This window comes from Vicugna pacos, chromosome 7, assembly GCF_048564905.1.
Source record: "Vicugna pacos chromosome 7, VicPac4, whole genome shotgun sequence".
Classification (NCBI taxonomy): domain Eukaryota; kingdom Metazoa; phylum Chordata; class Mammalia; order Artiodactyla; family Camelidae; genus Vicugna; species Vicugna pacos.
Window position 1 is genome coordinate 16,148,363 of NC_132993.1, and position 27,420 is coordinate 16,175,782.

Genomic DNA, 27,420 nt, shown 5'->3' on the forward strand with positions numbered 1-27,420 from the left:
CCCTCTCCCACAAATACACCAAGACCCACATCTACAGATCCACTCAGCCAACCAGAGCACCTGCGGAACTCCGACAGAACATCGCCCTCTTCAAAAGATAAAGACGCCAAAAATCTGGTAGGAGAAAAGGAAAAAAGAAATAACAAAAGGCAAAGCAGCGCGGGACTGGTCCCGCGGGGAGGGAGCAGCAAAGGAGGACTGGCGCTCGCTGGCTGGGTCTCCCCATCCAACTGAGAGGCCAGCGGGATGGAGGGGGAGCCTCCGAGGTTCGGATCTGTACAGAGCAGCCCTTGTCTGACAGAACTAAGTTAAACGGGCACAGAGCGTCCCCCCCAACACCCAGCCTGAGACGCGGGCCGGCAGTGGCGGGCAGGGCCAGGCTGCACAAGCCGGGCGGAGGACGGGGGCGGCTGCACGGAGGCAGCCCCGGGGGACTGCAAGGGGCTGGGCGCCGTGGCTGTGGGTGTACAGGACAGAACAACCTGGGCCCTCCATAAAACAGCAAGGTTGATGTGCTCTCGGGGGAAGGGCGCATACCCCCATCTCTGAAAACCTGCGGAAACTTTTCAGGGGAAGAGAGTCGGGGCTCAGGCACAGCCGCCATATTCTCCGGCACTGAGCACCCAGGCAGGGGCAGAGGCGAAACCTGCATCCGCACCGAAGGGCTTAGCAGCCTCAAGGGCCAGACTGAGACGGGCCTACAGCCCGGGGTAGATAGGATCCTTCCATCCTGGTCCCTCAGAGAACTTGCTCCACAAAGACAAACAAGGAGCTGGGTCTTGGCTGGGAGCAGGGACGAGGCTGTCCCTCGGTCTTCCCCGAGCCCACCCGCGGCGCGCCGACCAGGACGGAGCGCGCAGCCGCACAGAGCAGCGCACAGAGCAGCGGAGCTACCGCGGCGTAGGCAGACAGAGAGCGGCCCCCTGCCGATCAGGCAGGAACACAGTCCCTGACCGAGGTGCTGGGAGGGGGCACGACCCGCCCTCCTGCCTGGCCAGTCTGCAACATCTGACTGCGGCATCCGGAGGGGCAGTGACCCGCCCGCCCACAGCAGAGGAGAGCTGCATCTGACCCCGTGTTAGGAGGAGGCGCAATCTGCTTGCCGACAGGTGCTGGGAGCAGCACAGAAGAGGGCGCCAACGGAGGGCCTATGAAAACAAGCTGAGCTTCCAAAACAGGACGAAGATAGAAAGACTTCACATTAAAAGCACACAGACTCCAGGAGAACACCGACAACCTTTTTTTTTTTTTTTAAATCTGTTTTTACCTGTTCTATTTTCAATTACTCTCTTAATTTTTACTTCTTAATCCATTTCTATTTCTCTTGGGTTTTGATGTCCTGTTATTGATTAGACACAGGTTTCAAATACATCTATTCATCTCCCCACCCCCCCCTTTTTTTTAAAGGTTTTAAAAGGACGTCTCAACCCGATTAATACTCGGCTTCAACTCGCTCTTCTAGTCATTATACACTGTTTTCAAACCCTCTTTCTCCCTTCTTTTAAAAATCTTTCTCTCTCTCATTTTTTTTATTATTTTTTCTTTTTTTTCCCCTAAGTTCTATTCCTAAATAGGCATTAGATAGATAAAATCCTTAAGATCCAAAATAGACAACTGATACTCCATAAACCACAGTGCCAGAGAGGTATGAGCAAGATGAAGAAGCAGAGAAACCATTCCCAATTAAAAGAACAAGAGGAATCCCCTGAAAGAAAGATCAATGAAATAGACATCGATAGCCTACTAGATCAAGATTTCAAAAAAGGAGTGATCAAATTGCTGAAGGAATTAAAAGAGATAGTGTTTAGAGATATAAAATACGTCAAAAATGAAATTGAAGCTATAAAAAAGAGCCAAGTAGAATGGGTAAACTCATTGACAGAGATGAGGAATGATCTAAAAGCTGTGCAAAGCCGACTAGTTAATGCAGAGGAACGAATTAGTGATCTAGAAGACAGGGCAATAGAAAGCACCCATTCAGAAGAACTACAAGATAAGCAAATAAAAAATAATGATAATAGCATACGGGATCTATGGGATAATATGAAGCGTCCCAATCCTCGCATAATAGGGGTCCCAGAAGGGGAAGAAGGATCAAAGGGGATTGAAAAGGTTTTTGAAGAAATCATGACTGAAAACTTCCCAAACGTAAAGAAGGAATCAGATATCCAAGTACAGGAAGCTCAGAGGGTCCCAAACAGGAAGAATCCAAATAGACCCACACCAAGACATATCATAATCAAGATGGCCAGAGTCAAGGATAAAGAAATGATTCTAAAGGCAGCAAGAGAAAAGCAAAGAGTAAGTTACAAGGGAACCCCCATAAGGCTCTCAGCTGATTTCTCTACACAAACACTACAGGCCAGAAGGGAGTGGCAAGATATATTCAAAGCCCTGAATGAAAAAAAGATGCAGCCTAGGATACTTTATCCAGCAAGGCTATCCTTTAGGATAGAAGGAGAAATAAAGAGTTTCACAGACAAGAAAAAGCTGCAGGAGTTTAGCAACACTAAACCCATGCTAAAAGAAATATTGAAAGGGCTATTCTAAATAGAAAAGCAGCAGGTTGCTACAGAAATGAGAAACTCACAACTGGAAAGGTGATAACTCATGAATTACAAATAAAGAAAACATACAAATCACTGAGAGTGGGAGAGGGAGGCAGGGAAATATAGAATTTTTTTTTCCTTTCTTTCTTAAATTTTTTTTAACAGTAGGATGGGTTTGAGATCATGTTACTATCAGTTTAATAAAAACAGTTACAGAAATGGGTTAATAGATTTACAAAAAAGGGTAACCACAAGTCAAAAATTTACAAGGGAGTCACAAAAATTAAATAAAATCCATGATAATACAAAGGAAAATTACCAAACCACAAAAGGAAGAAGAAAGGAACAAAGAGGATATACCAATTCAACTGCAAAGATAAGTTCAAAATGGCAATAAACACACATCTATCATTAATTACTGTAAATGTTAATGGACTAAATGCTCCAGTAAAAAGACATAGAGTGGCAGACTGGATAATAAAGCAAGAACCTTCAATATGCTGCATATAAGAGACCCACTTTAGGGAGAAGGACACATATAGATTGAGAGTGAAAGGATGGAAAAGGATATTCCATGCAAATGGAAAAGCCAAAAAAGCAGGTGTTGCAGTACTAATTTCAGACAAAATAGACTTTAAAACAAAGGCCATAAAGAAAGATAAAGAAGGACATTTTGTAATGATTAAAAGAGTGCTACAAGATGAAGATATTACACTCGTTAATATATATGCACCCAATATAGGAGCACCTAAGTACATAGAACAATTACTAACAGAGATAAAGGGGGATATTGATGGGAATACAATCATAGTTGGAGATTTTAACACCACATTAACATCACTAGACAGATCTTCCAGACAGAAAATAAACAAGGCAACAGAGAAATTAAATACTACAATAGAAAAACTAGATTTGGTGGATATTTTCAGAGCATTACACACCCCAAAAATAGGATATACATTCTTTTCAAGTGCACATGGAACATTTTCCAGGATCAATCATGTACTTGGGCACAAAAGAAACCTCAACAATGTTAAGAAGATAGAAATTATCTCAAGCATCTTTACTGACCACAATGCCATGAAACTGGAAATCAACAACAGAGAAACAAAGGAGAAAACAAGGAAAGCATGGAGATTAAACAATATGTTATTGAAAAAACAATGGATCAATGAGGAGATCAAAGCTGAAATTAAAAAATACCTTGAGACAAATGATAATGAAAGCACAACCACTCAAAACCTATGGGACCCAGCAAAGGCAGTGCTAAGAGGGAAGTTTATAGCGATACAGGCCTTCCTCAAAAAAGAACAATCTCAAATAAACAAGTTAACCCACCACCTGAATGAATTAGAAAAAGAAGAACAAAAAGCCACAAAAAGCAGCAGAAGGAAGGAAATAATAAAGATCAGAGAGGAATTAAATACAATAGAGATTAACAAGACCATAGAAAAAATCAACCGAACCAAAAGCTGGTTTTTTGAAAAAGTAAATAAAATCGACAAACCTCTGGCAAAACCCACAAAGAAGAAAAAAGATCACAAATTAGCAAAATAAGAAAGGAAAATGGAGAAATTACAACAAACAAAATAGAAATACAGAATATCATACAAGAATATTATGAAAAACTATATGGAACCAAACTGGATAACCTAGAGGAGATGGACAAGTTTCTGGAAACATACAGTCCACCAAGACTGAATCAAGAAGAAATTGACCACTTGAACAATCCGATCACTAGAAAGGAAATAGAAATAGCAATTAAAAACCTCCCTACAAATAAAAGTCCACGACCGGATGGCTTCACCGGGGAATTCTACCAAACATACAAAGAAGAACTCATACCAATCCTTCTCAAACTCTTCCAGATGATTGAAAAGGAGGGAATACTCCCAAACTCATTCTATGAAGCCACCATCACCCTGATACCAAAACCAGGCAAAGACACTACCAAAAAAGAGAATTATACGCCAATATCACTGATGAACATAGACGCCAAAATCCTCACCAAAATTTTAGCAAATAGAATCCAACAACACATAAAAAAGATTATACATCATGACCAAGTGGGGTTCATCCCAGAGACACAAGGCTGGTTCAACATACGCAAATCAATCAATGTAATACATCACATCAACAAGAGAAAGGACAAAAACCACATGATCATCTCAATCGATGCAGAAAAAGCATTTGATAAAATTCAACATCCATTTATGATAAAAACTCTCGCCAAAGTGGGTATAGAGGGAACATATCTCAACATAATAAAAGCTACATATGACAAACCTACAGCCAGCATAGTACTCAATGGTGGAAAAACTCAAAAGCTTCCCACTAAAATCTGGGACAAGACAAGGATGCCCACTATCACCACTCCTATTCAACATAGTCCTGGAAGTCCTAGCCACAGCAGTCAGGCAAGAGAAAGAAATAAAAGGGATCCAAATTGGAAAAGAAGAGGTAAAAGTGTCATTATATGCTGATGACATGTTACTATATATAGAAAACCCTAAAAGGTCCACACAAAAGCTACTAGAGCTGATTGAAGAATTCAGCAAGGTAGCAGGTTACAAAATTAACGTTCAAAAATCAGTTGCACTTCTTTACACTAACGATAAGTCAACAGAAAAAGAAAGTAAAGAAACAATCCCCTTTAAAATAGCACCCAAAGTAATAAAATATCTGGGAATAAATCTAACCAAGGAGGTGAAAGAATTATACACAGAAAACTATAAACCATTGATGAAGGAAATTAAAGAAGACTTTAAAAAATGGAAAGATATTCCATGCTCCTGGATTGGAAGAATCAATATTGTTAAAATGGTCACACTGCCCAAGGCAATCTACAGATTTAATGCAATCCCTATCCAATTACCCAGGACATATTTCACAGAACTAGAATAAATCATAATAAAATTTATATGGAACCATCAAAGACCTAGAATTGCCAAAGCATTACTGAAGAGAAAGAAAGAGGCTGGAAGAATAACTCTCCCAGACTTCAGACAATACTATAGAGCTACAGTCATCAAGACAGCATGGTATTGGTACCAAAACAGACATATAGACCAATGGAACAGAACAGAGAGCCCAGAAATGAACCCACAAACTTTTGGTCAACTCATCTTTGACAAAGGAGGCAAGAATATACAATGGAATAAAGACAGTCTCTTCAGCAAATGGTGTTGGGAAAACTGGACAGCAGCATGTAAAACAATGAAGCTAGAACACTCCCTTACACCATATACAAAAATCAACTCAAAATGGATTAAAGACTTAAACATAAGACAAGATACAATAAACCTCCTAGAGGAAAACATAGGCAAAACATTATCTGACATACATTTCAAAAATTTTCTCCTAGAAGAAATAAAAGCAAGAATAAACAAATGGGACCTAATGAAACTTAAGCTTCTGCACAGCAAAGGAAACCATAAGTAAAACAAGAAGACAACCTATGGAATGGAAGAAAATTTTTGCAAGTGAAACCGACAAAGGCTTGATCTCCAGAATATATAAGCAGCTCATACGACTCAATAAGAAAAAAATAAACAACCCAATCCAAAAATGGGCAGAAGACCTAAACAAGCAATTCTCCAAGAAAGACATACAAATGATCAAAAAGCACATGAAAAAATGGTCAATATCACTAATTATCAAAGAAATGCAAATCAAAACTACAATGAGGTATCACCTCACACCAGTCAGAATGGCCGTCATTCAAAAATCCACAAATGACAAATGCTGGAGAGGCTGTGGAGAAAGGGGAACCCTCCTACACTGCTGGTGGGAATGCAGTTTGGTGCAGCCACTGTGGAAAACAGTGCGGAGATTCCTCAAAAGACTAGGAATAGACTTACCATATGACCCAGGAATCCCACTCCTGGGCTTGTATCCAGAAGGAAATCTACTTCAGGATGACACCTGCACCCCAATGTTCATAGCAGCACTATTTACAATAGCCAAGACATGGAAACAGCCTAAATGTCCATCAACAGGTGACTGGATAAAGAAGATGTGGTATATGTATACAATGGAATACTACTTAGCCATAAAAACCGACAACATAATGCCATTTGCAGCAACATGGATGCTCCTGGAGAATGTCATTCTAAATGAAGTAAGCCAGAAAAAGAAAAATACCATATGAGATCGCTCATATGTGGAATCTAAAAAACAAAAACAAAAACAAACAAACAAACAAAAACAAAGCATAAATACAGGACAGAAATAGACTCATGGACAGAGAATACAGACTTGTGGTTACCAGGGGGGTAGAGGGTGGGAAGGGATAGACTGGGATTTCAAAATAGTAGAATAGATAAACAAGATTACACTGTATAGCACAGGGAAATGTACACAAAATGTTATGATAAATCACAGAGAAAAAAATGTGACAATGAGTGTATATGTCCATGAATGACTGAAAAATTGTACTGAACACTGGAATTTGACACAACATTGTAAAATGATTATAAATCAATAAAAAATGTTAAAAAAAAGAAAGTCTCCCTTAATTCTGCCCATCCTTTTTTAAGTTATCCTTTCTTTCAACTTTCTTGAATTACCCCAAGTAGAAAATCCAATTCCTGACAAGATCCTGACTGACTCACCTCAACTACTGTAATTTTACCTTAGATCTCAGTTGTGTGTGGAAGTTCTAAGGTAGCTTAGCTATGTAAATATTTGAAACAAAATTTTAAAAAATCAGAGGTGCTTCTCTCACTCCAATTGCTTAAAAATGCTCAAGTATACAATTTCTGGAACTGCTTACTGTAGAAGAAGCAATCCCTGTGAATTTCTCTGTTTTGCTAGCTCTTTAAAGAAAATACGTATGTTCCCTGGAAGTTACCTTTAATATATAGTCTAACATATAAAAATGTGATGGTGAGATTGTACAGGAGTACCACACTCCCTTATGTTGGTGCACAGTTTAGAATACAGGTTGAGACTTCTATGTTTGATTATTAGCATACTCTGTCGTAAAGCAGAGATTCTGTATTACCAGAGCTCTCAAAGTGCAATTATTGATCCTGAGTGTTAAGAACATTCTCCTGAGATATGAACTTAGATGTTATTTGCAATGTGAAATATTTTCCTCTTTTAAAGATGGGAATCCCAAGAAATGCATCAAACTGGTATGAAATGAAAATAAACCATTTGAAAGACTGCATGAACATGACGTATCGATAGAAAGGGAACACGAGTGGCAGAAAACTCTACTGGATTTATCTTGGAAAACTGATGTGAAGCTTAAGTCCCTCTAAATTCCATCCATGGTCAACATGATGCTTTATTTTTAAGTAACTGTGCATAAACTACAATACTTACTTTCAAGAATACAATTAGCACTCAATCAACATTTGGATCAATGTGTAACAAAACATGTTTATGGAGTCAGAGACTTCCCAGTAATCTGCAATTTCCACTATAAACAGCAAAACATATAACTAAGAGATTAGCCCAGGTAACTGATTAGCCCAATTATATTTGATAGCAACGTGTCTCATATACTCACCATCTTCAGCTAGATAAACCACAGTATCTTCCTTGGAGTTTGGATAAAGGGGTTCCATCTCCAGGCCTGTTGGGATGTACACTGGCTCAGGATAAGAAGGAGTCCAATCTGGGAAAAAAAGAGAGAGAACATTATTTGAATGACTTCAAAATAAAACAGGAAAAATTTACTGTATATTTTCAAATTATTCACTGGTAGATCTAGGCTAAAATTTTAGTGTTTTATGGAAGGCTGGATTTTACCAAGGGTTTACTGGAAGTAACAATGAGCATTGTCACACTTTAACAAAACCCCTAACACTTCATTTGCACCCTGGTTCCAAATTATTGTTGTGAGTAGTTCATGGTTATTTTATGTCATCATAGTTATTTTGGCTCATGGTTATTTTGTGTCATCATCACATTGTGTCATCATATATACTAAAGTTTCTATTTCTCCTGGGTGCTTGATCCCTTTCTAACCTACCTCTGGGGATCTTGCTCCACCTTTTATTCTCCCTTTCCCTGCATCTTCAGCCTCCTCCTTAATAATGGTTGTTTGCTAAGCTAATATACATAGTTCAGGTTTCTTTTGTCTCCCCATAGGAAGGAGCTCACCTTCTTCTTTACCTATACCAGCTTTCCTACTCTTCATTCTTTTTAGGACCAAACTGTAGACCATGATCTATCTGATTGGGAAAAAAATGACTTCATAGCCCAACTGCCCTAAGTTGTTCCCACATTCTAGTGGACAAGAATTTGGTGATGACTCACTCTCCTACTTCTCTTTTATTACTGGCTGATGTATGTCAGACTATGCTTGGCTCTGGGTATAAATATGCTCTAATAGAAGGAGCCAGCCTCTATGATCCCAAATACGTTCACTGAAACAATTAAGAAAAAAAACTTGGTGATAAGAAACAAGTATCACTGGACGAACACACTGTGGGGATGATATGTATAACTGTTTTAGCAACAGAACTGTATCTGACACAATGCATAGGTGTCAAGTCTAGCTACAGAAAAGACACAGACTAGACTACTGATGCAAATACACGTCACTGCACATTGTAGGGTTAAGTGAACATCATACAACCAAATAAGCAGATAATAAGCAATAAAGCAAATTAAAATTTAAAAGTGAGACTCTCAGTAGCTGAAAACTTAATCAAATCAAACCAAAATTAATCATGAACTGATAATATAGCATCCATTCTGAAAATTTTGGGAATTTCAGCTATTTGCCTTTTTCTAACATCTTGATATATAAAACTAAATATCTGCCCTTGAGAACGAGTATGGAATAGACATCTGGGTTGTTTCCACCTCTGACTATTATGAATAACGTTGGCATTATTAGCACTCAGGTACTTTTTTTGGGACATATGTTTTCATTTTTTTAGGTATATGCCTAGGAATGGAACTGCTGAGTCAAATGGTAACTCTACGATGAACTTCCTAGAGAAGTGCCAAACTGTTTTCCAAAGTGGCTACAAGATTTGAGGATTCTGATTTCTCTACATCCTCATCAACACTTGTTATCTGATTCTGGTTCCAATCAGCCTAGTGGGTGTAAAGTGGTATCTCACTGCGGTATTAATCTGCATTGCCCTGGTGACTAAAGATGATGACCACCTTTTCATGTGTTTATTGACCATGTGATTATCTTCTTTAGAGAAATGTCTATTCAGATCCCTTGCCACTTTTAAAATGGGTTATCCTTTAATTGCGAGTTACAAGTTCCATATATTCTCAATACAAATCATTTATCAGATAATTTGAAAATATTTTCTCCCATTCTTCAAGTTGTATTTTCATTTTGATAGTTTCCTTTGTAGCACAAAAGTTTTAAATTTTGATAAAATCCAATTTATTCATTTTTATTGTTGTTTTTGTGGCTTATACTTTGGGTGTTACAGTTTAGAATCCACTGCCAAAATCAAGATCGTGAAGATTTAGCTCTATGTTTTCTTCTAAAAGCTTTACAGTTTCGGCTATTACATTTAAGTCTTGATTCATTTTGAGTTAATTTTTTATACAGTGTGAGGTAAGGGTCAAACTTTATTCACACTGCAAGTGATCACCTATCCAGTTGTTCCAGCACCATTTGTTGAAAAGACTATTTTTTCATTATTGAATAGTTTTGCCACTCTTGAAAACTGATTTTTCATATTGATCTTTGCCTTGTTCTAGATTGTGAAGATTTTCTATTTTAAAAAGTTGTATAGTTTTATATTTTACATTTAAGCCTGTGATACATTTTGAATTAATCTTTTTGTATAAAGTGTTAGATTGAAGTTCATTTTATTTTCTTTTTTGCCTATGGATGTTCAGAAATTTGTTGAAAATGCTAACTTTCCTCCACTGAATTGCTTTTGCACCTTTGTCAAAAATCACTTGGGCATATTTGTGTGGCTTTGTTTCAGGGTTCTCTATTCTGTTCCACTGATTTATGTATACATAGATCCCTCCACTAATATAACAGGGCCTTGACTACTGTAGCTACATAAAAGGTCTTGAAATTTGATAGGCTTATTACTCCCACTTTATGCTTCTTTTCAAAATTGTTTTAGCTATTCTAGTTCTCTTATCTTTCCATATAAATTTTAAAATAATCTTGTTTGGATTGACAGTATAATCTTGATAGGAATTGCCTGGAACCTGTATATCAATTTGCGGAGAACTGACACCTTTATCAGATTGAGTTTTCCAATCAGTGAACATGGTATATTTCTTGATTTATTTAGATCTTTGATTTCTTTCATTAGCATTGTGTAATTTTAAGCATACAAGTCTTGTAGATTTTTTTTAAATTGACACCTGAGTATTTGTATCTTTTCAGTGACTGTAATGAGAATGTATACTGTGGTAGGGGTTTGGATTACACAGATTATGCATTTGTTAAAATTCACTGACTGATACACTTAGATCTGCACATTTCATTGAATGTAGAATTTATCTCAAAAATAAAAAAAAATCACAAATGCTGAATTTTAGAGGTGAAATGTTAGAATTCTACAACTTACTTGAAATAAATTAAAAATCTAAGATGGTATGATGGATAGAGAGAAGGATGGATAGTTAGCTACGTATATGATAAAGAAATATGGTAAATTATTGATAAAAAGAATCTAGTTGGTGGGTTTTGAATGTTTCTCTAGCCTTTCAATTTCTATCTTTGAAATTTTCATAATAAAGTATTAGGAAACAAGAAGGTAAATACAGAACAAGAGGTTAAATAAAGAACAAAATAAACCTAAATGAATTAGATGAATACAAAATAATAAATTAATGAATTAGGAAATAGTACAATAGAACTAATAAATATACATTTAAACATTGATTCTTGGGTGAAACTAACAAGATAAATCCCAAGGAAATTAAAACAATTACAAGAGAATTCTTTGTCTACGGCTATGTAAATAAATCAAAAATTCTTCATGAAAAGCATTATTTTTCTAGAAAAATACAAATAACCAAAACTGTCCCTGGAATAGACAGAAAAATCTAAACTAACAAAGAAGAAACATAAGTTTTACAATAAAAATATTCTGTGTAACTCTAAAACAACAATAACAAGTATGCCCAGATAGTTTTAGGAGAATTCTATTAAACTTAAAAGAACAGCTAATTGCCATATTACTGAAATTATTCTAGTACATGGAGAAAGAGAAAGAATTTTGAGTATATTTATAACAAAACCTTAAAAAGTACAAAAGTTAGAAAATTACGCATTTATCTTATTTATGAATATTAAAGGAAAATACTATATAAAATACTGGCAAACAGAATTCAGCAGCACACTAAAAATAATACATAACAATTAACTGTTTATTCCAATAATATACAACTGGTTCAGTATTAAGGAACCTACTAGCATAATTCACCAAGCACACTAAATGAGAACATTATGACTCTTTCTTCCAAGAGATGCTGAAAAAGCATTTAATAAAATTTAGTTAATTATTCCTGGTAAAGTTTCTTAATAATTTTGAGTTTATAGTTTGCTAAGAGGGAAAACACTACAAGCATTCCCATTAAAATAAGGAACAAGATGAATGTAAAATTATTATGTTTTTTCAAAGTACCAGTCAATGCATTCAGTCAAGAAAAAAAAAAGTATGAAATATGAAAACTGGAAATGAAAAGATTTAATTACATTACTGCTAGATGATGTAAATGTGTATCTGGCACATATATAATAATTCAAAAATCAGAAACAAGAGGTGAATAGTTTCAAAATAAGTACACAAAAGTTAATTTTCTTTTACAGAACAAGTTAGAAAATAATATGTAATAAAGAGTCTATTTAAAAGAGCAATAAAACCAAATACCTAACAATACAACTTAGAAAAGGTGCAGGAAAAAATTTAAAACTATAAAGGGAGATAAAGGAAAATTAGAATAAACAGTGAGACATACCTTGTTCTTGGATAGGTAGATGCAATATTGTAAGGCTGTCACTCTTCCTTAAATTAATCTATAAACGTAATGTGATCACAAAGTTACCAATATTAATTTTGGGATAACTAGGAAAGCTTTTAAAAAATTCCATATAGAAATACAGGTAAGGCAAAAGTAGCCAAGAAATTGGAAAATTAAAGAAAAAGAATAAAGTAATGATGGGGAACTAGGTTTACCACATAAATTTACAGTTTTAAAGCTTCAATAATAAAGATTTCATGCCATCATATGAATAGACAAGTTAATGGAATAGAATAGAATTCAAAATCAGACCTAGGAGTTTAGTATATAATAACTGCGGCATTTCCAATCAGCAGATAAAAAAATTATTGATTAATTTTGTTGGCACAACTGGCTAGAGTTAATAGAACTAGATTGGGAGCTCACTTCTTGCATCAAAATGGATTCCTGATGAATAAAAAAATTAATCACAAAAAATACAATCTGAAAAATGTTAAGAGAAACATGAGAATTACAAAACCCAGAAGTCATAGAAAAATGGTACACACACTGATTACATAAAAATCAAAAACTTCTGAATGACAAAGATGAAATGTAAATGACTAAGAAAAAGAAGTATGCAACATAGATGACATAGCAAGCCCATCTCCTGAATATATAGAGAGCATTTTATAGATCAAGAACACAAAAAATGCAATCAATAACAAAATGGGTAAAGTTATCAAACAGTTCATATAAAAAGTCAATAAATATACCTGTTGGACATTTGTATGTCTTCTTTAGAGAAATGTCTATTCAAGTTTTTAAGCCCATTTTAAAATCTGGTTATTCGTTTTTTTGCTATTTGTTTGTAGAAATTTATGTATTTTAGAGATGAACTCCTATCAAATATTTTTCCCATTCCATGGGCTGCCTTTCCACTGTCTTGTTTCCTTTGCGTGCAGAAGCTTTTTAATCTGAAGTAGTCCCACGTGTCTCTTTTTGCTTTTGTTCCCTGTGCTTTTGGTATCACATCCATGATACCATTGCCAAGAACAATGTCATGAAGCTCTTCCCTTTGTTTTCTTCCAGGAGTTTTACAGTTTCAGGTCTTAATGTTTGTCTTTAATCTGTTGTGAGTTGATTTTTTTGTATAAGATAAAGTTCCAATTTCATCCTTTTGTGTATTGCATATCGTCCAATTTTCTCAACATCTTTCCCCTAGTGTGTATTCTTGGCATTCTTGTCAAAGGCCAGTTGATCATACATGAATGGATTTATTTCTGGACTCTCTATTCTGTTACATAGGCCTGTATGCCTGTCTTTATGCCAGTACCATATTGTTTTGGTTACTGCGGCTTTGTAATATATTTTGAAATCAGAAAGTGCAATGCCTCAGCTTTGTTCTTTCTCAAGACTGATATGGCTATTTGTGGCCTTTTGTGGTTCCATCTGAATTTAGAGCTGTTTTTCTATTTCTAGAAAAAATGCCATTGGAATTTCAATACAGATTGCACTGTCAACCACACTAATATTCAGGGAAATATAACTCAAAGCCACAGTGAGATATCATCTCACACCTGTTAGGATGACTACTATCCAAGAAACAAAAGACAAGTGTTGGCAAGGATGTGGAGAAACTGGAATTGAAATGTAAGTATAAATGCACACCATATTTTGACAGCCTTGTATTAAAAAAAGGATGTAAAATATTTTGAATATATTTGGATTACATAAAATATATTTTTGAAATCATTATCACTTGGTGTTTTTTAACCATTTTAAATGTGGCTACTAGAAATTTTAAATTATATATATATATCATATATATAATGTTATGTTTCTGCTGGAATGTACAGTTCTAATACCATGAGTATTCTCTTTAAAATCAAGATTGGCAAAATAAGTCTGCCAATGTTTGAATCCCCCAAACTGTTAAGAACATACCAATATGCTGGACTTTTTCATCAATGACTTCACAGTGGTACGGCCACCGTGTTGGGCCCAGCGGACCAGAAGAAGAGACACCATATAAATCTCGTGGTTTACGAAGACGTGGCACCCACCTTCCTAGCTGATATTCCAATAGTATCTGTGTGGTCCGGGGGAAAAATGGGTCACTAATAGAGTCAGCTGAAAAAGGATTCAAACATGATCATGAGTGATAAGAAGGAAAACCCCAATTCCTATCATTTTTTAATATAGTTTATTTTTTCCCTCTAAAGCCATTAATTTGTGAACATTTGTGGATATTTTAAAAATATTTTATATTTCATGGCATTTCAAAAATAAAAAGTACTAATGAAATTTGTCACAATTTTCACAATAGCTAGAAAATAGCTATTGATCTCATATATTGTTAATTTATGTTTTTTTTTAAATTCAGTGTTTCAAAAATTTTTTAAATTTATTTTTACATTTTTTATTTATCTATTTTCTTGCAGGGGGTAATTAGTTTTACTTACTTATTTATTTTTTAGAGGTGATACTGGGGATTGAACCCAGGACCTCATGCATGCTGAGCATGTGCTCTACCACTGAGCTACACCTACCTCCCTGCTAATTTATGTTAAGTTCTCAATGCTACTCCAGTGACGTTTGTTTCTTGCAGCTTTTCTAGGAAACTGTCTATTGCTGAGTCTTAAAACTTAATCATATTGGCAACTATTTGTCTAATGCGTTAAATGACACTCACTAACCATAATTCCTCACCACCTGCTGGAACTATATTCTCAAAGGTTGCTAGTGAACTCTCTTTCTACCTTTCACATAATCACTTCTCCATTTTGTCTGACTCCTCTTGCTTTTTCACCTCTGAAATGTGGATTTTTAGCTAGATAATTCTTCACTACTTTTTGTACAATAGCAGATACAGCAATTAGATGATGAGTCAGACAAATTCAGTTCTATTCTACCACTTTGTTTCTATATGATTTTGGTTGGCCAATGCAGCCTCTTTGAACATAAACCTTACTATATATAAATAAGGAATAGTATTATCTTCCTTTCTACTTCTAAGGATTATTACTTATAAGGATTTTTATATAGAGCTATTTATTCAACAGTTATAAGTCATCTAGTATTCCATTATGTGAAAAGACCACATTTTGTCTAATTTACAGTATAGCTCAAAAGTGGCAAGGGAGGTATTTATGAATTAGAAAATAAAATTAGATCCATATCATACTATTCTTAAATTAAATACCAAAATTCAAGCAAGTAGATAAAATTAAAGGAAATTGAGACGATTATATTGATGACCCTGGTGCAGGGAAGGTCTTTGTAGCTTAAACAGATATAAAAATGAAGAGCCACAAATGAATAATGATAAACTTAACATCAAAATAATTCTAAACAATGGATGTAACGTAAACAAAGTTAACAAAAGACTACTATGAGTGGGCAATCATTACCAGGCAGTATATAAATAGACAACCATATGAAATAATTCTCAATTTCTTTAGCAACCAAGGAAATGTTAGTTAAAATAGTGAGTTACTCCTTTCTTCCAACAGATAGGCAAAATTTTAAAAAGAAAAAAGTAGGGGAAGAAGTCTACACTACAAATTTTCTATGAATATGGGTATAGGTTTGAGTACAAATGCAAAAAAAAAAAGGTCTAGGATACACATAAAACTGAGAATAGTGGTTATCTCAAAAGTAAAGACTTGTTTTAGAATGGTGGTTAAAAAAAAAAAAAGATAGAAATTCCATCTCCAATTACAGAATATCTGTGGTAGATATATGAATATTTAGAAGAAATATTTTAATGTGCATTTGAAAGTACTCGAAACATATAAAATTTTAAAAATCAAGTATACATCAAGATGGCCATATACATGTGCATTTGCATATGAATGACTTTATTAAGGAAACTCTTTATTAAGGCATTCTTCATTTAAATAAAGATGTACTTCTAGACTGAACTAGTATCTGTAAACCATAAATTGACAACACTGTAACCTGACTATACTTAAATTAAAAAAAACAAGTACTTCTAAAACATAGTGTCCATTAAAACTTGAGTCATACTGTAAATGTGTTTAAAGAGCTACTTAAAGAAATGTCAAGGTAAATCCTTATGTTAAGTGAAGTCTTTTCTAATGACCACTTTCATTTAGTTTCATTAAAAATCAACTTAAAACAAAACTCAAAAGTCTAAACTTCAGGGGAGGACCAAGATGATGGAGTAGGAGGACGTGGAGTTCACTTCCCCTGACAAATACATCAAAAAGACATCTACGTGTGAAACAATTCTCACAGAAAACTAACTGGAAACTGGCAGAAGATCTCCTATACAACTAAAACTGCAAGAAAGATCTCCATGTATCCGGGTAGGACAGGAAAGAAAGGCATCAGGTGGGACCTGTGCCCCTGAGAGGGATCTATAAGGAAGAGAAGGTCCACAATGCAGACCCTCACCCTGGGGAGGGAACAGACAGACTCACAATCTGGGCATCCCAGTCCTGGGGTCCTGTAGAGAGGAAACAAGCCCCCTTGCCTGCTGGGAAATCCACTGAGACAAACAGAAGGGCTGGAGAAGCCTAGACCCTGTGAGGAGTGCACTCGTGCTGGCTTGCTTACAATCAGGGCGGAGAGAGCCTTGTACTAGCAGCTGCCGCCTTGCTGCACTTCCCAATCCAAAGGGGTGGATGCCCTGTCCCTGTTCACTGCACACCACAGCCTGCAATTAGATCAGGACAAAGATTCAGCCTAAGTACACAGAAACAGACCAGGGTGCCTAGCATGTGATCTCCTCAGAGCTGTGACAACCACTGTCAGCATACATACCAGGCAGTGCCACAAAAACATGCAGCAGCTAAATGCTGAATCTCTGGCAGACAGGCCCTGGCCAAGAGTATACAGCACTACGTTTCCTAGCAAGAGCAAGCCAGCTCCACCCACTCCACATTGCAGCTCAGCACCAGATCTGGGGCAGAAGGATCCTGGGAGAAGTCAGCCACAGAGATAGCCCACATCCCAGGCAGCAACACGGCCACCTCAATTCCTGCAGGCACAATGCCCCAATCCTCGCCCCATTCTACTCCTCACCACAGCCCTGCACTAGATCTGGGACAAACACAACAGAGAAAGGGATGTAACCTTGGGCTACTTCTGGGCAGAACCACAGAAACCTACACAGGTGGTGCTTAAGTTTGTTGTGACCACACGGGCCTCACCTGCTTCAGCTGTCACCTCCTTTGGGACAGAGCAGGCCCTTAAGGACAACAGAGCCTTACTGAACCCAACCTCTGGGACTTCTACTCCAAAAACCGAGGAGCAGACCCCACAACTGACAGGGTGGTGATAACCACGGAGCAAAGAAGGCTCGCCTAACATAAAGCACAGGCTCTAGACACTGTATCACCAATCACACCCCCTATCAAGGGGTAACAGTCAGCACATTCTGAAGAAAGACATAGCATCCACACCAAAGCTAGCACTCCCACCAAAAATACTGGACACACACAGTCTACACAGGGACACTCCCACACAAAAACATCCCCTCAAGACCACAGTAGGTAACTTTTTCCTAAATTCAGAGACTTTAGAGAAAGTTAAGTAAAATGAAAAAGCAGAGGAATTACTCCATCAAAAGGACAAAATCCCCTGAAAGAATAATGAAACAGACTCCAAGTTCAAGAAGGAGGTAATAAAAATGCTAAAGAAATTGAGAAAGATTATCAATAGAAGTGCAATTCACTACAACAAGGAGCTGGAAACTATAAAGAGAAACCAATCAAAAGGAGATAATTCAATTGCCAAGATAAAAAATAATGAAGAAGCAATAACTAACAGTCTAAATGACGGAGAAGAATGAATAAGTGATCTTGAAAACAGAATAATGGAAATCACTCAGAACAGCAGACAGAAAGACAAATGAAAAAAATGAAAGCAACATACAAGATCTAAGGGATAATATGAAGCGTGCCAACCTACATATAATAGGGGTTCCAAATGGAAACAAGAGAGAAAAGGGGATTGAAAATGTATTTGAAGAAATTATGGCTGAAAACTTCCTGAAATCTAAAGAAGGAAACAGATATACAGGTACAGGAATGACAGAGGATCCCAAGCAAGATGAACCCAATGTGACTTACACCAAGACATATCATAATTAAAATGACAAAAGTTAAAGGATTCTAAAGGCAGCAAGGAAAAAACAGAGTGAGTCACAAGGGGACCTCCATAAGGCTACCAGCTGATTTCTCTGCAGAAACTCTGCAGGTCAGAAGGGAGTGGAAGATATACTCAAAGTCCTGAAAGGGAAAAACCTGCATCCTGGGATACTCTACCCAGCAAAATTATCATTTAGAATAGAAGGTGAGAGAAAGAATTTCTCAGACAAGCAAAAAATAGAAGAATACAGAAATATCAGATATACCTAAAATAAATATTAAATGTTCTCTCTAAATAGAAAAGAAGCAAGTATCTATAGGAAAGGGAAAATCACAGTAGGAGAGGCAAATATATAAAAGGATTGAAGATCACTGAAATAAGCCAGTACATAGATTAAAAAATAATAAAAAATTTGTAAAATCGATTATAACTAAAATTAACAGTAAAAGGATAAGCATGAAAATATAAAATAGGACATCAAAATCACAAAATGTGGGGTGGTGGGTAGTATAAAAATGTAGATCTTTTAGAATGTGTTTGAAGTTGAATGACTATCAGTTCTAAAGCAAGTAGATATAGTTGCAGGTTAACATACTTGAAAATCAAAGTAACCACAAATCAAAAACATATTCACACACACACACACAAAGATCAAAAAGAAAGGAATCCAAGCATAACATAAAAGAAAACCATCAAACCACTAAAGAAAAAACAAAAAGAAGAAATGAACAAAGAACTACAAAATTAACTAGAAAACAAGGTTTAAAAGGGAACAAGTACATACCTATCAGTAATTACTTTAAATGCCAGTAGGCTAAATGCTCCCATCAAAAGACATAGAGAGGCAGATTAGATTAAAAAAATAAGAACCTACAATACGCTGCCTACAAGAGACCCATTTTAGGGCAAAAGACACACACAGATTTAAAGTGAGGGGAAGAAGAAGGATTTTTCATGCAAATGGAAATGACAAGAAAGTGGAGGTAGCAATGCTCATATCAGACAAAATAGCCTTTAAAACAAAGGCCTCAAAGAAAGACAAAGAAGAAATATTATATAATGATAAGGGCGCAATACAAGAGGATATTTTATACTCATTAACATATATGCACCCAATGTAGGAACACCTAAATATATAAAACAAATACTAACAGATATAAAAGGAGAGTTTGACAAGAATACAACAGTAATAGGAGACTTTAACATCCTGATAACATTAATAGATGGATCTTCCAGACAGAAAATCAGTAAGGCAACAGAGGTCCCAAATGACACAACAGACCAGTTGGACTTAATTGACATCTACAAGATACTACATCAAACAAAACAAAACAAAACAAAACCAAGAAACAAACAACCCCCCCAACCCAGAATACACATTCTTTTCAAGCACACATGGAATGATCTCTAGGATAAACCACATACAGGCCACAAAACAAGCCTCAACAAATTTAAGAGGGCAGATACTATCTGACGCATCTTTTCTGACCACAATGATATGAAACTAGAAATCAACCACAGAAAGGAAATGGGAAAAGAGTGAACACACGAAGACCAACATGGTACTAAAAAGCTAATGAATGAATGATGAAATCAAATATGAAATCAGAAAATACCTCAGGACAAAATACAAAATCTATGTGATACAGCAAAAGGATTCTAAAAGGGAAGATCACAGTGATATAGGCTTTCCTCAACAAACAAGGAAAATCTCAAATAAACACCTAGTCTACCACTTAAAAGAACTAAAAAAAGAACAAACAAAACTGAAAGTCAGCAGAAGTAAGGAAATTAAAGATCAGGGAGGAAATAAAACAGATTTAAAAAAAGCAAAAGATAAAAAACCAAAAACTGATATTTTGAAAAGATAAACAAAATTGACAAACCTCTAGCCAGTCTTACCAAGAAGAAAAGAGAAAGGACCCAATTAAATAAAATAAGAAATGAAAAAGGAGAAATAACAACTGATACCACAGAAATACAAAAAGCTGTAAGAGAATACTATGAAGAATTATATGTCAACAAATTGGACAACCTACTAGAAATGGACAAGTTTCTAGAAACACATAGGCTGCCAAAACTTAGTCAAGAAAAAACAGATAATTTAAAACAGACCAATTACTAGAAGTGAAATAGAATCTGTAATAAAAAAGACTTCCTGCAAATAAAGTCCAAGATTGAACAGCTTCCCTGGGGAATTCTATGGTACATATAAAGAACTTATACCTATCCTTTTCAAACTATTCCAAAAAACTGAAGTTGAGGGAAGACTCCCAAATTCATTCTATGAAGCCTTTATCACCCTGATACCCCAAATAGGCAAGAACCCTACAAAAAAGGAAAATTATAGGCCAGTATCTTTGATGAATATAGATGCAAAACTCCTCAACAAAATATTTTAGTAAATCAAATCCAATAACATCTAAAAAGGATCATACACCATAATCAAGTTGGATTCATTCCAGAGTTGCAAGGATGGTTCAACATATGCAAATCAGTCAATGTGGTACACAACATTAATAAATGGAAAGACAAAAATCACATGATCATTTAAATAGATGCCAAAAAAGCATCTAACAAAATTCAGTATCTATTCATGATAAAAACTCTCACCAAAGTGAGTACAGAAGAACTTATCTCAACATGGTAAAAGCCATTTATGTCAAATCCAGAGACAACATAAAACTCAGTGGTGAATAATTGAAAGCCTTCCTGCTAAATTCAGAAACAAGATAAGGATGCCTACTCTCACCACTTCTATTCAACAAAGTCCTGGCCACAGCAATCAGAGAAGAAAAAGAAATAAAAGGTATCTAAATTGGAAGGGAAGAGGCAAAACTCACTATTTGCAGATGACATGATACTCTATGTAGAGAAACCTAAAGTCTCCATTAAAAAACTATCAGAATTAATAAATGAATTCAGCCAGGGTAGCAGGATACAAGATTAATATACAGAAATATGTTGCATTTCTTTACGCTAATAATGAAAGATCAGAATGTATAAAAACAATGCAATATAAAATTGCATTAAAACAGAAAAAACACCTAGGAATAAACTTAAGCAAGCAAGTAAAAGATTTATATACTGAAAACTATAAAAAACACTGATAAAGGAAATTGAAGATGATTCAAAGAAATGGACAGATATCCCATGCTCTTGGATTGGAGGTATTAATATTGTTAAAATGGTCATACTACTAAAGCAATCTATACATTTAATGTAATCCCTATCAAAATACCCATGACATTTTTTACAGAACTAGTATAAATAATCCTAAAATTTATATGGAAACACAAAAGACCCAGAATTGCCAAAGCAATCCTGAGGAAAAAGAACCAAGCTGGAGGCATAATACTTTCACACTTCAGGCTATACTACAAAGCTATAATAATCAAAACAGCATGGCAGGGGCACAAAAACAGACATACAAATCAATGGAATAGAACAGAGAGCCCAGAAATAAACCCACACACCTATGGTCAATTAATATTTGACAAAGAAGGCAAGAATACACAATGAAGAAAAGATAGTCTCTTCAACAAGTAGAAAGATAGCTAGCTACATGTAATTAATGAAATTGGAATACTATCTCACACTATATACAAAAATAAACTCAAAATGGTTTAAAGACCTATATATAAGACATGACACCATAAAACTCCTGAAAGAGAACACAGACAAAACATTCTGGGACATAAATTGTAGCAATATTTTCTTAGGCAAAAGTAATAAAAGCAAAAATAAATAAATGGGACCCAATGATACTTAAAAGCTTTTGCAGAGGAAAGGAAACCATCAACAAAGTGAAAAGACAATCTACAAAATGGGAGAAAATGTTTGCAAACTATGCAACCTAGAAGGGGTTAATAGCCAAAATATGCAAACAGCTCATATAACTTAATACTGAAAAAACAAAAAACACAAACAAAAAATGGGTAGAAGACTTTATTTTTCCAAATAGGATATACAGATGGCCAAAAGGCACATAAAAAGTTGTTCAAAATCATTAACTATCAGAGAAATGTAAATCAAAACCACAATGAGGTATCACCTCATACCAGTCAGAATGACTATCATTGAAAAGTCTATAAATAATAAAAGCTGGAGAGTGTGTCGAGACATGGGAACCCTCCTACACTGTTGGTGGGATGTAAACTGGTACACACACTATGGAAAATGGTATGGAGGTTCCTTTAAAAACTAAAAGTAGAGCTACCATATGATTCAGCAATCCCATCCTCAGGCATCAATCCAGAAAAGATAAAACTCTAATTCGACAAGATACACGCACCCCAATGTTCACAGCAGCACTACTTACAATAGCCAAGACATGGAAGCAATTCCAGTGCCCATCAATAGACAACTGGTTTAAGAAGATGTGGTATATTTATATATAATGGAATATTACTCAGCCATTGTAAAGAATGAAATACCACCATTTGTAGCAACATGGATGGACTTAGAGAATATCATATTAAGTAAAGTAAGTCAGACAGAGAAAGACAAATATTATATGAATCACTTATAGTGTAATCTAAAAAAGAACACAAATGAATGTACATAAAAAACAGAAATAGACTCACACAGAAAAACTTATGGTTACTACAGAGGAAAGGGAAGGGGGAGGGATAAATTGGAGTATGGGATTAACAGATACAGTCTAGTATACATAAAATAGATAAGCAACAAGGATTTACTGAATAGCACAGGGAATTATATTCAGTATCTTGTTATAATCTATAATGGAAAATAACCTGAAAATATATATATATATATATCTGAATCACTTCACTGTACACTTGAAACTAACAGAATATTGTAAATCAACTATGTTTCAATTTTAAAAAAAGTTTGCATTCCAAAAGATTCTTATAAAAGTGAATACATCTCTCTCCTTACCAATAAGAGAATAACAATTCCCTATATTATTTATCTGACTTTCCCAGTTTTCTCTTATTTTTCATCTGCCTAAGGTCTTACCAGAAAGAGAAGGGAGACTATATGGATACTTTCATACCTGTTAAAAGTGCACACTGGTGGATATCTTCACTTACAAATTTCATAAAAGTATCCTCATCCTAAAACAAGACAGTTTAAAAATATTTCACTTTTAAAAATCAAGTTTCCCAATCCAGAAATTTTTTACATCTATCTTAGTGCTTAGAACTGAGTGCATGTCTTTAATCTTTAATAAATGAAAAAATTAAAGCATTACTACTATAGGCTACTGGTCTCAAACCACCCAGGGACACTGTGAATATCCTGAAACAAAGTTTTAATCTTTCACTTCTCTCTTTCCACAGGGAAAAGTCATAATAATGACTGTAGGGAAGGAACAGTTTATATAAAGATTCTTGGTAAACTTGGGAAAACAATTTAAATTAAGAATAAAATTAACCAAAAAAAAGAAAAGAAAAAGAAAAAAGAAACACAGAAAGCCATGAATTATAGGGTTATGCATCATTTAGGGGGTTTATTTTGGGACCTTAACTTACACAGAAAATTTATACTTTACTAAAATGTGACAGAAATTTCTTAGAAATGTGGTACTGGAATCAGACAAAATACATTTAACTACTGCAGTTTGTTTCTTCCCCCTCTTTTCCTCCTCCACGTACTTTGCTTTGTTACATCAATGTCACATTAAATCTATTACAGTGGCACACAGTAGGTTTAGAACATTGGAGGTTCCAATATTACAATACACATTATGATGTAACATAGAAATAGTACATATAAGAAAATAAATGGACATGAATTATAAAAATTAAACCCTAATAACTATTACTCACATTTTAATAAAACTTGTAAGAATCTTAGCCAAGATATTTTCTCAAAATAACGCAGTATCAGTATAGATTCTCCTTCCAGATAGGGCATAATGCACACAGTAATAGCTTGGCTTTCAATTTATTTCCCAACTTCAGTGACAAGTGATTTAAACATCCAATTGATTTTTATATCCAATTGAATTTATAATATTTTTACTGGGAATTTATATTTTAGAGCAAGTTTTATCTCAAATTAAGGTAAAGTTGAGAAAAACATACTGATTCATCTTCGTCACTGATTGTTCTGTCTGAATAGTCTTCCTTTTCTGAATCTTCTGACATCTCTTCCAATATCTGTTTCAAATTTATTTTGTAGGTAGGCTGTAAAATAATTTGTAAGGATCTTATTTGACAATTTTCTTATTAAGTACACATTAAGAGTGTACCCTCAAATATATTCAATTTTATTTAATTAACAGTGACAACAGGCTTCTCTAGAAAGTAAATTAGGGCACAGCTAGTTAAACCTTTAATTTCAAAGATTTGAAGACATTTTCCATTTTTGTAAGACAGAAAATCACAATAAAAGACAAATCAAGTAAATAATTTAACTGAAAAAGGAATTTTCAGGGTACATAGCCAAAATCATTTACATTCTATATTTACAATTAAATACCACACACGATAGCAAGTTCAAAATAATCCTGAGGCATTAAAAAGAGCATGAATCAAATAAAAATTAGTTATTCACGCAGTGAATTGTAGCAATGTAGGTAATTTTTTTTCGCTTAAATTTCATTTGACCAATAGTTCAAATGACAATAGACTTTTCTCTTTATATCTTGGTTAAAATTCTGTAGGTACTGTCTCTGTTCTAATATTCCATCACATTTAGTCTTCGAGGAATTTCAGCTGTTCTCAGAAGGTTGCATTCACAATGACCATTAACCCTCCCATGCAAATATCTTCTCAAATAGTTATTAAGGACAATGAAATAATAGAAATTCCTTGTTAAGATTCTATTCTTTTTGAGAGACCAAAGGAATTTACTAATTTCGAATCTATTGGTTTATGCGCCTGCTGCAAAAAAGTATATTTTTGAGCGAAGACTACACAAAATAAAAGTCCAAGCTCCTTAGCAATTAACTACCAATGCAACAGAGAAGTCTGTCTTATGGGCGACACCTTCTGTAGTAAGAGACTTAAGTTTCAGCCTGGGGATCACAACTCCAAATCCGTAAAGCTAGACTAGCATAAAACTTGATTCTATTTCCTTACATGCGCCTAAGAGGCCCACCAACGTGCTGACCTGTTGCAGAGTAAAACCTGAGCTTCAGGAAAGCCACACACACAGGTGGATCTAATGAGCGCTCCGCGAGGATCTTCCACTCAGAAGCACAAGAGGCAACAGCTGGCGCGGCCACGCCAGCCGCGACCAGGCAGGTCTGCGGTCAGGAAAGTGACTTCCCAAGCGGGAAGGACGATGAAGCCACAATTCCCGGCTGCAAAGTCTTCCTCCCACACTCACTTCGCGACACGGCCGTGGGGGGAGGGGCGCATTTCCAGAGGCGCGCTCCTTTTCCGCAGGGACTTTCCCTCTTGACACCTCACTGTCACCCTCGGCCCCCTCACCCTACCCTGAGTCCCCTGATCAGGCCAGTCGTCCCTCCCGTGCCCAGAGCAGCCGTTTGGCCCGCAATACCTAGGGCCCAGCGACTGGTACCGTCCGGGCAGTTTAGCCGCTCCAGAGACGTTCTTCACCGAGAGTCGCAACACTCGTTACCAGGGCAGCGGGATCACCCTTGCGAGACTTCGGCCCGGCCTAGCCACGCGGGATTTCGGCTGAAGGAACGGCAGAGCCCGGTGGATGACGGGAACTAGGGACCGAGGAGTAGGAGTCAGAGGGAATAACCAACGGTGGATAGGCGGAGCGCTGAGGGCTGGGGAGTTTTAAGTGTGAAGGCAGGACAGCTGTTTGTCCTCACGGTTCTGCACGTCCGTTGTTTGCCATGTCGCTTCTCCAAGGAGGCAGTAGAGCAGACTGATTAAGACTTGGGCTTTGTTGATCTTTATTTGTATCCAAACTGAATTGCGTTATACAGAGTTGTGTGACTAATCATCCTTACTCGATTAGGAAAATGAGACTTTTAAAATATTTAATGGAGAAAGCATAGACATTCTAGGGTGAAATCTCAAAATTCTTGTCTGCTCTGAGATTCTTAAGTATAATATTCGTTAGCTAACGTATCGAGCACATCTTCCGAGGCAATATGCAAATCAGTTTACCTGTATTGTCTCAGCTAATGAAATGAGGTCTTCCTATAACAGATTTACTCATTATTCCTGTACATCCCATCTTGATTTCCCCCTGGTCTTTAGCTCTGGTGGGTAGTGTATTTAGAACAGTTTTGAAGTATGGTTTAAAAAAAAAACCTATCAATGTTTGGTGCCTACATGAGGTATTATGTGCCATGAGATTTGTAATATTGTAAGAATAGAGATAATGGACCACATAGCAAGTTTCAAAGTAGAATAAAGGGCAAAGCATATATTAAACATGGAAATAGGTTAATATCGTCTGCTTAAATTTTGTCAGTTTCCCGAAAATAACATGTTTTTTTGAGGTCAGTGATTTAGAAGATTGTACTTTACAGAAAAAAGAAATAGAGCACATGTTAGATCATGCTTTATTGAAAAATAGTTACCCTTTATAGTTGTCCCTTGTTTTATGTCATATGTATGTTACTAAAGGTGACATGCACAGAGAATTTTCGTATATGGAATCTATTTTTCTGTTGGATTTTAGAGTCATGATTGCAAGCCATAGGATGTCAGATGCACAAGGTGAAGCTCCAAGGAATGATCTAACCAGGTTACACAAAAGATTAATGGTGGAGCTGGGACTTAAGTCTCATAACTTTTAGTCCAAATATTTACATGATCATATTTCAAGTAATCCTACACAGAAAAATTATTTTAGTGCATAATAAAAATACTTAAGAATTCAAAAAAGTTTGAAAATCGTGTTTATTCATTCTGTCCTTAATTCAGCAAATATTTATTGAATGCCTACTATT

General features: G+C 35.8%; 1 protein-coding gene across 28 annotated transcripts in view; it reads right to left on the reverse strand.

The window, feature by feature from the left end:
- AGBL3 (AGBL carboxypeptidase 3) overlaps window positions 1-26,171 on the reverse strand; it is a 94,315-nt gene extending 68,144 nt beyond the window's left edge. For 7 of the 28 annotated variants that reach the window (XM_072964416.1, XM_072964415.1, XM_072964414.1 and 4 more), the window contains exons 1-5: window positions 26,046-26,157; window positions 24,623-24,724; window positions 23,590-23,650; window positions 14,397-14,582; window positions 8,068-8,175 (exon numbers count right to left, since the gene is read on the reverse strand). In XM_072964416.1, coding sequence (XP_072820517.1) covers window positions 8,068-8,175; window positions 14,397-14,582; window positions 23,590-23,650; window positions 24,623-24,685 — 418 coding nt within the window. In that variant the 5' untranslated portion in view covers window positions 24,686-24,724; window positions 26,046-26,157. The other 21 variants (XM_072964419.1, XM_072964404.1, XM_072964402.1 and 18 more) reach the window with 17 other exon arrangements.
- Window positions 26,172-27,420: the final 1,249 nt, after the last annotated feature.